Source organism: Phocoena phocoena, chromosome 12, assembly GCF_963924675.1.
Source record: "Phocoena phocoena chromosome 12, mPhoPho1.1, whole genome shotgun sequence".
Classification (NCBI taxonomy): Eukaryota; Metazoa; Chordata; class Mammalia; order Artiodactyla; family Phocoenidae; genus Phocoena; species Phocoena phocoena.
Window position 1 is genome coordinate 88354374 of NC_089230.1, and position 13889 is coordinate 88368262.

At 34.2% G+C, this 13889-nt stretch overlaps 1 protein-coding gene across 1 annotated transcript in view; it reads left to right on the forward strand.

Moving 5' to 3' along the window:
• EYS (eyes shut homolog) overlaps positions 1-13889 on the forward strand; it is a 1660061-nt gene that overhangs the window by 93229 nt on the left and 1552943 nt on the right. Inside the window, 2 exon segments of the mRNA XM_065888819.1 lie at positions 5702-5895; positions 6819-6946. Coding sequence (XP_065744891.1) covers positions 5702-5895; positions 6819-6946 — 322 coding nt within the window.

The window sequence follows — 13889 nt, forward strand, 5'->3', positions numbered from 1 at the left end:
ATTTGTTTTAAATTTCCAATGGGAAAGCTAAGTCCATAAAACTAAGAGTCTATGAAGGGCATTATAAGTGGAAAAATAAAAGCCAATTTCAAAAAGTCACATGTTGTATGGCTCTACTTACATAATATGATTGAAATGACAAAACTGTAGAGATGGAGAAAAAGTTAATGGTTGCCAGTAGCTAAAAATAGCAGGGCAAATAGGGACTAGTGAGAATATGAAGGTGCAGCATAAGGGAAATCTTTGTGGTGATGAAATAGTTCTGTACCTTGAAGGAGGTGGTGGTTACCTGAATCTACACATGTGATAAATGACATAGAACCATATCCACACACTGTACTAATGTTGATTTTTTAGTTTTGATACTATATTATAGTTCTATAAGATGTATCTGTACGCAAGGCTTCTTGGTACTATCTTTGCAACTTCATGCAAATTATTTCAAAATAAGTGCTGAAAAATGCACATTTCGCTTTTCACTACTTTATCCTGTGGATTACCTTGTTAACTGCCACTACAAATATCCACAGAGATATATTTATAAGTTGGGAAAATTTTGTTTGTTTGTTTGTACAAGAAGCCAAAGTAAGATTTTATTTATTTTTATGTCTTTTTACATTTTACATATGATGTATCCTAGAATGGGGATATTGGACTAATGCTAATAATGAAGCAATATATGAGTCTTCTACCCTTTTTTACAGAACTGATCTAGTGGGCATGTGTTGTGGTGAATTATAATAGGGTTAGGTGGAATTCACATATTTTTATTATTAATCTGCCATTAATTAACCAACTGTGTGACATGTTGCAAGTTGCTCAACCTCTAGCAAAATTAGTTTTTTACTTAAAACAATTCAACTATAAAACTGGATAATAATGGCCTTTTATAAATTCCAAGTTTGTCTTTAAGGATTTTATCAAATTGTATGGATATAAGTGCTATGTAAATGCCAAGCATTACATAAATATGCGGTAGGGTCATTCAGCTAGTTTCTTACCATGGAGTCAATTAACACTGATGTCTTAAATATAATTAAATGTTATTTCTTACAAAAATTTAATAGAATAATATGTTAATATATCACACCACTGAGAAATGAATGTTCATTCTTCTTCATGTACTCAAAACAGAAGTTGAGTTATTTTAATATCATAATGCCAGTGGTGTGGTCACTCAACATTGTAAACTGCTCTTATGCCTTTATATTTTAAAATTTGGCACACGATTCAAACTTCAAATCAATTAATAGCATATCTTCTTCTAAGTGTTTTGTTTTTGTTTCTTTTTTTTTTTTTTGGTTTGTATTCTCTTGCTAAGTAACTTAATTCTCTGTAGCTAAATGTTTCTTGATGCTCTTGTTCACATAATAATGAATGAGTTTTATATGAAGTTTTTTAATGAACCTGTTGTATACTGTTGGCCTTCGGTCATATACTGATTGGTTGACAAGGTTTATGAACTTGAAGTACAAATATGTTTTTTTTTTTTTTTTTAACTTCAGTAGATAATTTCTGGAGGCCAGGTGTGCCATTTTTAGTAGGAAGTCAAATATTTCCCTTTTCAGCTCTCCCCAGCAAGTATGAATTATCCAAAAACCTATTCATTACCCAACAAGGAGTAAAGGAGTAAATTGTGCTTTTGAAATCCAGGATTTAACAGATATGGCAAGGATGTCAGGCCAGTACCGTGGGTACTTTTTTATAACCAGTAGGAGGTGCCTAATGGAAATGTGCTAAACAGAATCCGACAAACACCTCAGCTCAGCAATGAAACAGACGTTGATTCCAGTCTCGTGGAAGCTGCATTGGAACTACCAGACTTGGACCTTAACATCAGTACTTTATTTGTTCTTTTCACATGATCTCAGGGTGGGAACTAGAGGCAGGCAAGTGCCTTTCTTAGGGCACAGACTTTCAGGAAGTGCCCACTCTCACACTGCATCCAGTGCCAAGTATTTGAGTACTCAGCTCTGCTGTTGATAGACATTATATAATCAGATGATCATGGCCACAAAACCAGTCTCAATAAATCTGAAGGAATTAAAATTATATGATAACACACTCTCCAAATGTAACAGAATTAAATGAAACATTGACAGCAGAAAAATTCTGAGAAAACTTCAAATATTTGGAAATTAAACAAATTTCTAAAATAACCTGAGTAAAAGAAAACATTACAATTGAATACAAACATACACAGCATACCAAAATTTATGAAACGTAGTTAAAACAAGGTTTACAGGTAATTTTATCATTCTAAATTCCTACATTAGAAAAGGAAAAGGTCTTAAATCAATATTCTAAGCTTCTACCTTAAATAACTAGAGAAAGAAGAGAAACTGAACCCAAAACACACAAAAGAAAGGAAGTGGTAAGATTAGGGGAAAATTGTTAAAATGGATAAGAAAAACTGATGAAATAAACCTTGGTTTTTGAGTAAAAAGAAACTGACATATCTTTAGTCGGACTGACCAAGAAATAAACAAGGAAGACACAAATCAACAAAACCAGAATTTAAAGTGGAGACATAAATAATGATCATTCAAAATTAAAAGGATTATAAGGAAATACCATGGACTCCATTATGCCAAGAAATTAGACTATTTAAATGAAATGGACAAATTTCTGGAAAGACACAAATTACTAAAATTATCTCAAGAAGAAAGAGATAGTTGATGCAGACTTGCCAAATAGTTAATCATAATCCTTGTAAAATGTTCAAAAAATAGAAGTAAAGGGGAGACTTTTGAACACATCTTATGAGGCCAATATTACCTTTATACCAAAACCAGGCAAAAAACAAGTAAGAGAACCACTTATGAATATACATTGAAAATCTCCAACAAAATATGAGCACAACAAATCCAGAAACACAAAAAGCATGTTTTTGTACTCTAAAAAAGTAGAATTTTCTCTAAGAATACAAGATTGGTTTAACATCTAAAAATAAATTTATGTTACTATAATGAAGGACAAAACCACATAAAACCAGGACAAAAACCATTTGACAAAATCCAACACACAATCATTACAAAAACTCTAAAACAGCTTAGAAAAAGAACAAAACTCTCTTGACCTGATAAAAAGCATCTATGACGATTGTCCAGTTAATATCACCCCAGTGAAATGGTGTTGGCAGATTTTCCCCTAAGAACGAGAACAGCACAGAGATACCCACTTTCACTATCTAGTCAATGTTTTACAGGTTGTTGCAGACTTGGATAGGGAGAAAATAGATCAAAAAACATACAGATTGAAAAGGAAGTAGTAAAACTACCTTTATTAACAGATGTCATAATATCTTATGTAGAAAATACTAAGAAATGCAAAAAAAGAACTACCAGACTTGTGACTGAGTTTATAAAGCTTTCAGGATACAAGATAAAATGCAAAAGTTAATTGTATTTTGATATGCTAGCAACAAAATTTCAAAAATTAAATTAGAAAACATTTCCCTTTATAATAGTATCAAAAGGATAAAATGCTTAGGTATAAATTTAATTAATTAAATGAAAGACTTTAACTGAAAACTATACAACATTGGGAGAGAGATGAAAGAATATCTAAACAAATGGAGAGGTATTGCATATTCATTGAGTGGAACACCATAGTTTTGAGATGGTAATTCTTCCCAGTTTAACCTATTGATTCATTGAAATCCCTGTCAATATCCCAGGAGGCTTTTCTGAAGAAATTGACTAGCTTATACAAAACTTTATACGGACTGAAATTTTTTTAAAAAAGGAAAAAGTTTGATGACTGCCAAATTTCAAAACTTACTATCAATCTACATTGATGCAGGCAGTGTATTATTGCATATGGATAAGTATATAGGCTTATGAGAAGGAATTGAGAGTCCAGAAGTGAACTCATGTTTATGATCACTTGTTTTTTCACAATAGTGAAAAAGGCAACTAAATAGAAAAAGAACAGTCTTCTCAAAAAAATGTTGCCTGGACAATTATATATCAACATGTAAAAAATTATACATATATAAAACAACATATTATTCATATATATGAAATAACATATCCTTATCTCACATCATGCAAAAAATCAAAGGGATTATAGATCTAAATTATGAGCTAAATTGATAATAATGTCTAATAAATCATAAGAGAAAATCTTTATACTATTGGTTAGACAGACTTTTTAGATATTATAACAAAACCATGATATATAAAATTTACAAGTTGGACTCAATAAAGTGAAAGACAGATTTGATAATTTAGACTTAATTAAATAAAAACTTTTCCTATCCAAAAGTCACTAACTGAGAAAATGAAAAGTCAAGGCAACACAAGGAAAAAATATTTGCAAGTCACATATATCATAACAGAATTGTGTTCAGAATATGAAAAGAACACTCACTACTCAATAATAAGAAAATAACACAATTTAAAATATTTTCTATATATGAAGGTAAATTTCATTAAGTAAGACATACAAATGGTTAATAAACATGACAAGTTACTCAAAATCTTTATTCTTATGAGAATGCAAATTGAATTGAGATACTATTTTACAACCACTAGAAGAGCTATAATAAAGAAAATGGACAATATTAAATGTTGGCAAGAATGTGAGAAACAGGAACTCTCACAGATTGATGGTGTGAATGAAAAATGACACAGCTACCTTGCAAAACAGTTTGGCAGTTTCTTATAAAGTTACACATAGGGCTACCCTGGTGGTGCAGTGGTTGAGAGTCCGCCTGCCGATGCAGGGGACACGGGTTCGTGCCGCGGTCTGGGAAGATCTTACATGCCGCGGAGCGGCTGGGCCCGTGAGCCATGGCCGCTGAGCCTGTGCTCCACAATGGGAGAGGCCACAACAGTGAGAGGCCCGCGTACCACAAAAAAAAAAAAAAAAAAATGTTACAAATAAATTTACACCTCAGCAATTTCTCTGTCAGGAATCTGTGCAAGAGCTACTAAAGTATATATCCACCCAAATACCTGTGAGTGAATTAATTGCTCATAAAAGTTAGTTGCTAAGAGAGTAGGTCTTAAAAGTTCTCATCACGAGAAAAAATAAGACAAACAGTAACTGTGTGTGGTTATGAATGTTAACTAAACTTATTGTGATGATGATCTCACAATATATACATACATTGAATCATTATGCTATACACCTGAGACTAAGAATGTTATGTGTCAATTACATCTCAATAAAAATGTTAAAAAGTAGAAACAACCGAAATGTTTACCAACTTGTGAATGAATAAACAAAATATTATATATATTTTGAATTGTTCTTTGGCAATAAAGAGTAAAAGTAGTGATACATGCATGAAAAATCCTCAAATATTTTATTCTAAGGAAAGAAGCCAATCACAAAAGACAATATATTGTACCATTCCATTTATATGAAATGCCCAGAAAAAGCAAATCTGTAGAGACAGAAAGATTAATGGTTGCCTGAAGCTGGACTTGGGGACAAAGAGTGACCATAAAAAAGCCCTTTTTTGGTAATGGAGATGTGCTGAAGCAGGGTAGTGCTGACGGTCCAATAGCTATATACACTTGCAAAAATTATTGAGTTATAGATTCGCAGTGGGTGAATTCTATGACCTGTAAATTATACCATGATAAACGTGTTTAAGAAGATTTCATGAACTCTAGAGACTTTTTCTATACCAAGTTTTTGTACATGCCTATGTTCATATTTTCTTTCTGTGTGTGTTTCATCTTTTAAGGTCCATTCTGTGTGGAGTCAATGGAACATTGTGTTTCTCAGTCTTGTTGGAAAGGAGAAATTAGTCAAAATAAAAGCTCAGCTTACATTTTGGAATGCAAAGAAGGATATCTCAATCAAAGCTGTGAAACCTATGTCAATGAGTGTTCACCAAAACCATGTCAGAATGTTACTGACTGCATTGATATTCCAATGGTAAGTCTGAATCTAACATACAAGGGAGTGGTTTTAAAATATATTTTACCATTACTAAGCTGTTTGAAAAGTACAAATAATTAAACTTCTAATTAACATATTGTAATTTTCAAACTCAGGAACATCAGAAAATGTATTTGACTTGCTTATTTTCACTGTTCCCATTTTAAATAGAAACCCCAATTTCAAAACTACTCTTCAATTTTAATTTTTGTTATTCTGACAGAAGTCTCCTTTGTGAACAATATGTTTGTAAACTTTTCATTTTTAGTTATTTAAAAATATTTTCTTTATTATTTGATTATTTTATATTATTGCATTTTAACATTTTATTTAATAGTTAAATAAATAAGAATAGGAAATAATTTAGTAGTTCCCACAAATGACAATCTTTCATTTTGGTAAGATTCATTCATAATATGAATTAATATTCATACCTTAAAGATTTCCTCACTCACATGTCCAGGGGTCAATGCTGGTTGTCAACCACATCCTCAACTGGAACTATCAGCCATATCCTAAATAAAATTATTTTGTGTGGCTTGTGTGTCCTCACAGCACGGTGGCTGGGTTCCAAGCATTCCCAGATAACCAGACTCTGTATGTCCATTTTAAACCTAGCCTTTAAAGTCACAGAGCATCCTTTCCCCATAGTCACAGCTTGCTTACACTCAAGGGGGTAAATATGGCCCCAATTCTCAATTAGGGAGATGTTGAAATAAGGTAGTAGGAAGAGTGTGTGACATGGGAAACAATGTTGGGACGTTTTGGAAAATAGAATCTTCCACATTGTTGCACTGAGTGAGAACTTCTACTACCTGCTTATGAAAATAATTTCCATCTCTCCCCATGTAAGAATCCTTTTATTATCTTTGAGATATACAGATTTCTTTTTGTAAAAAATACTTTTTAATCTTTTCTAGGATATCATGTGCATGTTTTCACCAATATGTACGGTCAAGCATTGTAAGCAACTTCAAACACCACTGGAGTCTTTTCCTTGCAAGATTAATGCCACAAGTATGAAATATGAGAAAGATTATCATTGCAGGTATAATTAACTTCCTATTTTTAAACAAAAATATATGAATTTTAAATCCTGTGGACAAAAATAAAACAATGTTCTGTTTTAAGCTTAAAAAACTTTAATGGCTTATAGTATTTTATTTCCAGTTAAAGTAGAAAAATCTTAATGCTTTTTCTATGAAATGTTTAAATGTTGTGGCATTGGTTTTAAATAAATATTGGAGCAATTCATTTTTTTTTTTTTGCGATACACGGGCCTCTCCCATTGTGGAGCACAGGCTCCGGACTCGCAGGCTCAGCGGCCATGGCTCACAGGCCCAGCCACTCTGCGGCTTGTGGGATCTTCCCGGACCGGGGCACGAACCCATGTCCCCTGCATTGGCAGGCGGTCTCTCAACCACTGTGCCATCAGGGAAGCCCTGGAACAATTCTTAATCATAATTTGGGCATACCATCCTAAAACATCTATTTTGTTTTGTAATGAAGATGTTTAGGATAGCTGGATAATATTTGAAGGTCTAGAAGGAAGAGATAATGTAAGTGCCCACAGTATTATTTCTACTGTACACACACATCCTTACTATTATTGTTTGAAAGGATAGACCCATTGTCTCTTCCTGCAATTCACAGACCTCAGCTGAGAGTTTTCCTTTAGGATCTTTAGGCAAAGTTTTAGGAAACAGTGTCTTATTTAAATAAAGACTTGTTCAAAATTACCGACTAGTAAATGACAGAAGTGAATTAGTTATCTGGGACTATCACTTTAGACCATTTTAAATAGCTTTATAGTTAATTTCTCACACCATCAAGAAGTGTAATTTGTACTCTTCACACTTGCTTGACTTTTATCTTGCTAGACTTTTATCTGCTTAAAGAAAGTTCTGTTAGGCATTATTGAAGGGCAGTAAACAAGCTCAGAACTTTTAGAATATCCATAAAAGCAGAACATTAAAAGCTGTGGTAGGGACTGAGTGAGCTGATGAGGATGATTATAATTTTTGTGACTTTCTGTTTGAATTAAAAAAATAATTAAAAAAATTAAAAAATAAAAGCTGTGGTACAGGAAAACCTTAAAAGTACACAAAAAATCCGGGCACGTATATCACAAATGCATGTGCATTATAGATGTACAGTGGACACTATTTTCATCAATTTCAAAGACTCTAAATGCAAAGTTAAAAAACATATTAAGCTTTTAAAATTTGACATTTTCAAAAGTGAATGGAGAGAGACCTCCTCAATATATAAAGACCTTAGAACATCCAACCCATCAAGTCAAATCTGTGGATGCGTTCAATCTTATATTAGCTCACCTATAAATCGAGCTATTATCCTTTTAATAATATTGGCTTTTTAATTTATAATTTCTAGTTCTGAGCCTTATAGGACTAGTATATTTGTGAGTCTACTTAGAAAAGTGATCAGCTTTAAAAATATGGATAGCATTATATAAATATAGGTAAATATGCATTCATATATATATATATATTTTATCAAGTATGATGCTTTTATTGGTTTTTATTATTAGCATTATTCTAGTTGTCTAGAAGGCTTTGTTTTATATTTTATCATCAAAGGGAAAACTAGATAACTGGAGACATTGTTGTCATCACTCAATTTACTGTTATATTATTAATTAATATATTTAATTTTAAAATGATGGAGTTTGATCTTGAATGCTTTGTAAAGCATGTTTTAGATAGGATGAAAGTTATAGAAATTCAAGTTAGGTTTCCCTAGGATGGATGAAATATGTCAAATAGGTAACTAGTTGTAACAACTTTGAAGTAAACTTACTCGTGAAATTAATATGAGCCACTGTATGCATTCTAATTGTTGAGATTGCCCACATTCTTTAAAAATTTACATTGAGCACAATATACATTGTGCTCACTCATCTTGAATCTACTTAATTAAAAACGTTGTCCCCTCTATTGATTAAATTAGGCTACCAATTAAAAGAGGGTGAAAGATAAGAAAAGTGACAGGAGAGTAAAAATAAAACTTATTCAAAGGGCAGAAATAACACAGACTAATTTGAATGATGAGTGAAAACCCAAGCTTCAGAAATCAGTAAGAATGTGGGGAACACAAAACAGTTTCCAGCCCCCAGATTCTCCCATCCACAAACTCACCAATGACAGTGCAAAAAAGTTGCTAACTTTGACTCACATGAAGTAAAGGTCATATGATCAATATAAACTAATAAAACATGAAGTTGAAACAATGAAAAAAATAGTCTTGAAAGCGACTTTTCTTTTCTCAAAGGAGATTAAGAGAATCACTGAAAATAATGAGAAAATCAAACACCCTTTGACTTAAATGCTTTTAGTTAAAAATTTATCTGTGCATTGTTATATTAGAAGGTATGTGTTTCTGGAACAGTGATTCTCACACTAGCTGTACCAGACTTTAGCTGCATTAGAAACTCCTGAAAGGCTGTTTAAAACACAGATCATTTTTCCCTTCCCCTAGAGTTTCTAATTCAGTCAGTCTGGGGTGGGGATTGCAAATGTGCATTTCTACAAAATTCTCCAGAGATGCTGATCTGAGTTCAAACAGCATCAATGCAGAAAATCCTCCTACACCTTTTCGCCTACTTCATCCACACATCTCAACCCAAGCTTTTACTTTTTTTTTATTATGAATCTGGGGAAAAAAGTGTGGGGTTGGAAAGGAGTAAAATGAAGAGGGGAGAACAGAAAGGTGATAATGCTATCAGTTTCTCTACTTGAACGTATGGACTAGGTCTAAATTACTATGATCAGATGAGAGAGGAAATAAACTTACCTCCTGAGAATCCTTTGGCTTCTTGAGATGTCCATGGTAAATGGTGATAAGAGGTTCACCTTGATGGCCTTGAAGTTAGATCCTAGTGGGGCAATTGAGAGTGTTGGCAAGGAGTTAGGGGTGTGAGGGCTTGTCAGGAGCTCAGTGGATAGCCCGGAAACTCCTTCAAAGGCAATGTTGAAGCTGCAGTCTCTGGGGCCCCCTTTCCCTATGTGAGAGGTGATGTCCAGGGCACTGCCCAGCACAGCTCCAGTGAGGCCTTCCAGGTCCTAACTAGCTCTCTGCTGGAGGCTGGGGACTGAAGGCGCAGGGCACTGGAGGGCAGGGCATCACAACTGGAGAAAGCAGTACTCTACATTCTCCACTACACACCAGGGATGGGAGTGCATGTCCCACCAGACCACACGAGGGCTTTGAAGCGTGTCAGGACCCACTGTTCTGATACTGCCATCACAAACAATCACACAATCACATACAAACATGAGTACATACGCAGAGACACACACACTTAGCTATTTTAATATTTACTGAATGCAGTGACTCTAATATTGTCTAATGTAAAGATGATTGCCTTCTGAATATTCAGAATAAAATGAAGAAACATGAATCAGGAAATAGAGAGTAATGCAACCAGCTAGTGTCTTTCTCTTACATCATTTTTTTTTCTAGCCTGAAAATCAATTGTTTAAAAAATATTTATTGAGAGTTATCTTTGTAAAAGACACCATAAACTAGATAATAATAAGTACTATGGTTTTAAAAAATCAGAAATTATGTTATATATACATGTTTTTGCTTTCTAAACTTTTTATTTTCTCCACTCAAATTCTAAGATATTTCATGGGATAATAATGTTCTATTTTATTCTCTCAGCTTGTTTTTTTTTTTTTTTTTTCCCGTTTCCTACTCAGAGTTGCATTTATAGCTTGTGCTGCTTAAGTGTCAATTCAGTGTATTAACATACTTTTTTTTTTTTTCTCACATCAGTTTCAGCATTTCATTAGTCTGTATGATGTCTCTCCACATCAGCCATGGGTGGGGTTAGGGTTTTCAGTGTCTGTCACAAGTAAACCTAATTAAGCATGAACTGTGACTTTGAAATAGAACATCGTAACACTGACATATATAGGTCAACATATTTCCTTTCAACAAATAATAAAGTTATATTTTCATATTAATTTTGAAAAATTCTTTTAAAAATAGCAATCACACATTTGGATGAGGAACTTGGTCACCCAATAACTCCTAACTAACAGGAAACCTCAATCTCTTGGAGTTAATTATCTCAAAAGCTAGGTTGCTACATTTTTCTTTCCTTGAAATCAATAGCCATATTTATAAGGCTAAGCTTTCCTTTTGAATAAATCATTCTGAAATTTGAAATTAAACATGGTAAAAAAGTTTGTTAAAGTTTAACCACAGTATTAAAATTTCAGATTATGGTTATAAACTCTATTCCAACTGAGATATCTGGCGCATTGTTTACATTTCTTCATCAAGAGGACCTTCTGCTTTATTCATATAATTTTATATTTTCAGGGACTGTTATAATTGACAGAAGTCATCCTTAAATTTGGCCCCCTATGTGCTTCATTTTGAAAATATATGTATAATTTCTTCTCTTAGTCCTGAAGCTATTAATTTCCCTGTGAATAATAACTAACAAAACATAATGACAGAAGTTAGTACAGAGCTATATACATAAAGGTTGAATTAGTATCCTGTAACCTCCAAGTCTTCCAGCTCATACCTGATCAAATCAATCTTAGCCCCACACTGCTCTGTACAGCCTCTAACGCTTCAATATCCAATATTCTCTGCTGTGCCCTCGGGATCTCATTTGTCAGCAGTAAATTCTGCAACATCACACTCTCTTTATATACCTTCCTTTCTGTTTTCTGGCTGAAACCTGGAGTCTTCTTTGGTGGCTCTATCCATTCACCCACAACCTGCGTACATCTGTTGAGGAACTGTGTAGGTAGCCTTGCCATTGTTGCCATATCCAGACCAGTTTTCTTTCCCCTCAAAAGCCTGTCTATTTTTAGCACATAGCTATTCCATAGATCATTCTCTCCCTAACTCTGTTTCTCTGTCCCCAGGCTCCTTTCAAGCATCTCCTCTTCTCTTAGGTCCTGTCCATCCCCAACTATGGCTCTAGCATCTGGCTTGTGTTCTTTTCTCTACAACTATTGTCATCTTTCTTGATGACTTCAGCATCCATCTTGGGAATCAACCTACCTGATTGCTTAAATCCTTTGATGGTTATTTTATAAGTTTTTTCCTCCTCCATCTAATCTTGACCCATTCCCCATGGTCATGTCTTATTATTCATCGTGAACTGTAACTGCACACCCTACAAACCTTGACTTAAATGTTTGCACTCTCTGATCATCGTATCATGTATTTAAGAATGTTATTTAAGTGTTTTATTTCCTTGACTTCAGGCTGAGTTATGAGGATGTCATTTTCCTTGTGAATGAGATTCTGGAGTTTCTCTTAGATTTCAAGCCATGGGGGTGGGAGGGGTGGGGGTAGTGGAGGCACATGATGGTTGATTACCTGAAACTCAACAGGTTTCCTCTGCCTTTGGGGTAAACTTCCCTGGGTCAAGGGTCACATATGGTGTTTTGGGGCTTCCTTCTTGGTTTGTAATGATAGTGTTAACATTTTGGACCAATTTTTCATGATCAATAAGCCCTGGATTGTTTAGAAACATCTTTCTCAGAGATTCTGTTGCCTAATCTTCATCTAGCAGTCTGTCAACCTGGTCTCATTAATGACTGAATATTAGTTCTTCATTTAATTCATAGCCCTGGCTCTCATCTTTTAAAACCATACTCCAGAATAATACAAATACAAGTGAGTATATTGATAGCTAGTCTTGTCCAATTTAATTCATTCCCACTTAAAAGGAAAATTAAAACATGATAGCCATAACTCATCACAATTTTAGGATATTTTGTTGCTTCCCTCTTTCTGCCATCCACATCCTAATTAGGAAAAGTGAACAAGATACCTTTCATAACTAAGTGGTATTTGGAATGATTTCTGGATCTCTGGTTAGTTCCTCAGGATAAAAGAAGCAAGGTAAGCATAGCTTCACAGGTTTCATCAGTGGAGTAGAAGAGTACAATACATTTAAATTTAAATCATACTTTAATAACAGCTCTAAAACTAGTCATATGACCAAAGCAACTGACTTAACTTTTTTGAATATATTTCCTCATTTATATCATAGTGGTAATAATTAATATCACACAAGAATTATGAAAATTGAATTAGAAAATAATACATTTGTGAAAATAATTAACCTAGTGGCTGGCACATTGTAGATCTTAAAAAAAATGCATGGTTATTCCTGATGGATGAAGGTATGATTTAATTCTCAAGGTGAGTTTGCAAAGCTGAGCCTCAAACAGCAGGAAAGGTGAATTACTGAAGTGTTTTACTGATGCTATTTTCATTGGACTGTGTCAATGTGGCCTTGGGTTCTTTTATGAAATTATACAGTGTACTTAATAAATTTAAAATAATGACTGTATGGTACAATTCATTTTATTATTAACTCAGCTTGTAACAACTTCATTTTAACAAGTATAATTTTTGGTCATAATTCTCTAGTGTGTACTTTAGAGAGACATATTATCATTTGATTTGATGCCCAATTCACTTGATAGCAGAAGTTTACTAAATGTGAGTTAAAAGACTGGAATATTTCTCATGAATTAATGAGAGTGAAGGCAAAGAAAGCCTGAACACCACTGTGTGTTCTTTAGCACCTTATTGATTGCAGCTAATGCACTGCAGTGGACTGGAATCCAGATTGATTTCCTGTCTGTCTCAGTCTTTAGATAGTGATGCCATTGGCTAGGAATGCCCGGGGCCCTCACCTGGTCTGCACTACCTGTGGCAGCCCCCAAGGACATTTCCCCAAAGAGAACCAATGTTCTGGCTAGGGTGGCTCTTGTGGGTCTTATTATGACTGCAAGATGCACCTCAGCAGCAACCATCAGGGAACTTAAGAAAAGTCCTGATAATACTCACAGGGCATGGAGGGTAAAGGGCATCAGCACCGACAGCCCTGTGACAAGGGGGGAAGAGAGAAAGACACAGAGAGAGAGAGAGGAGAGCCTGGGGCTCTCTGCCTTACTGGGGTTGAGGGTGGGGTCACTCGTTAC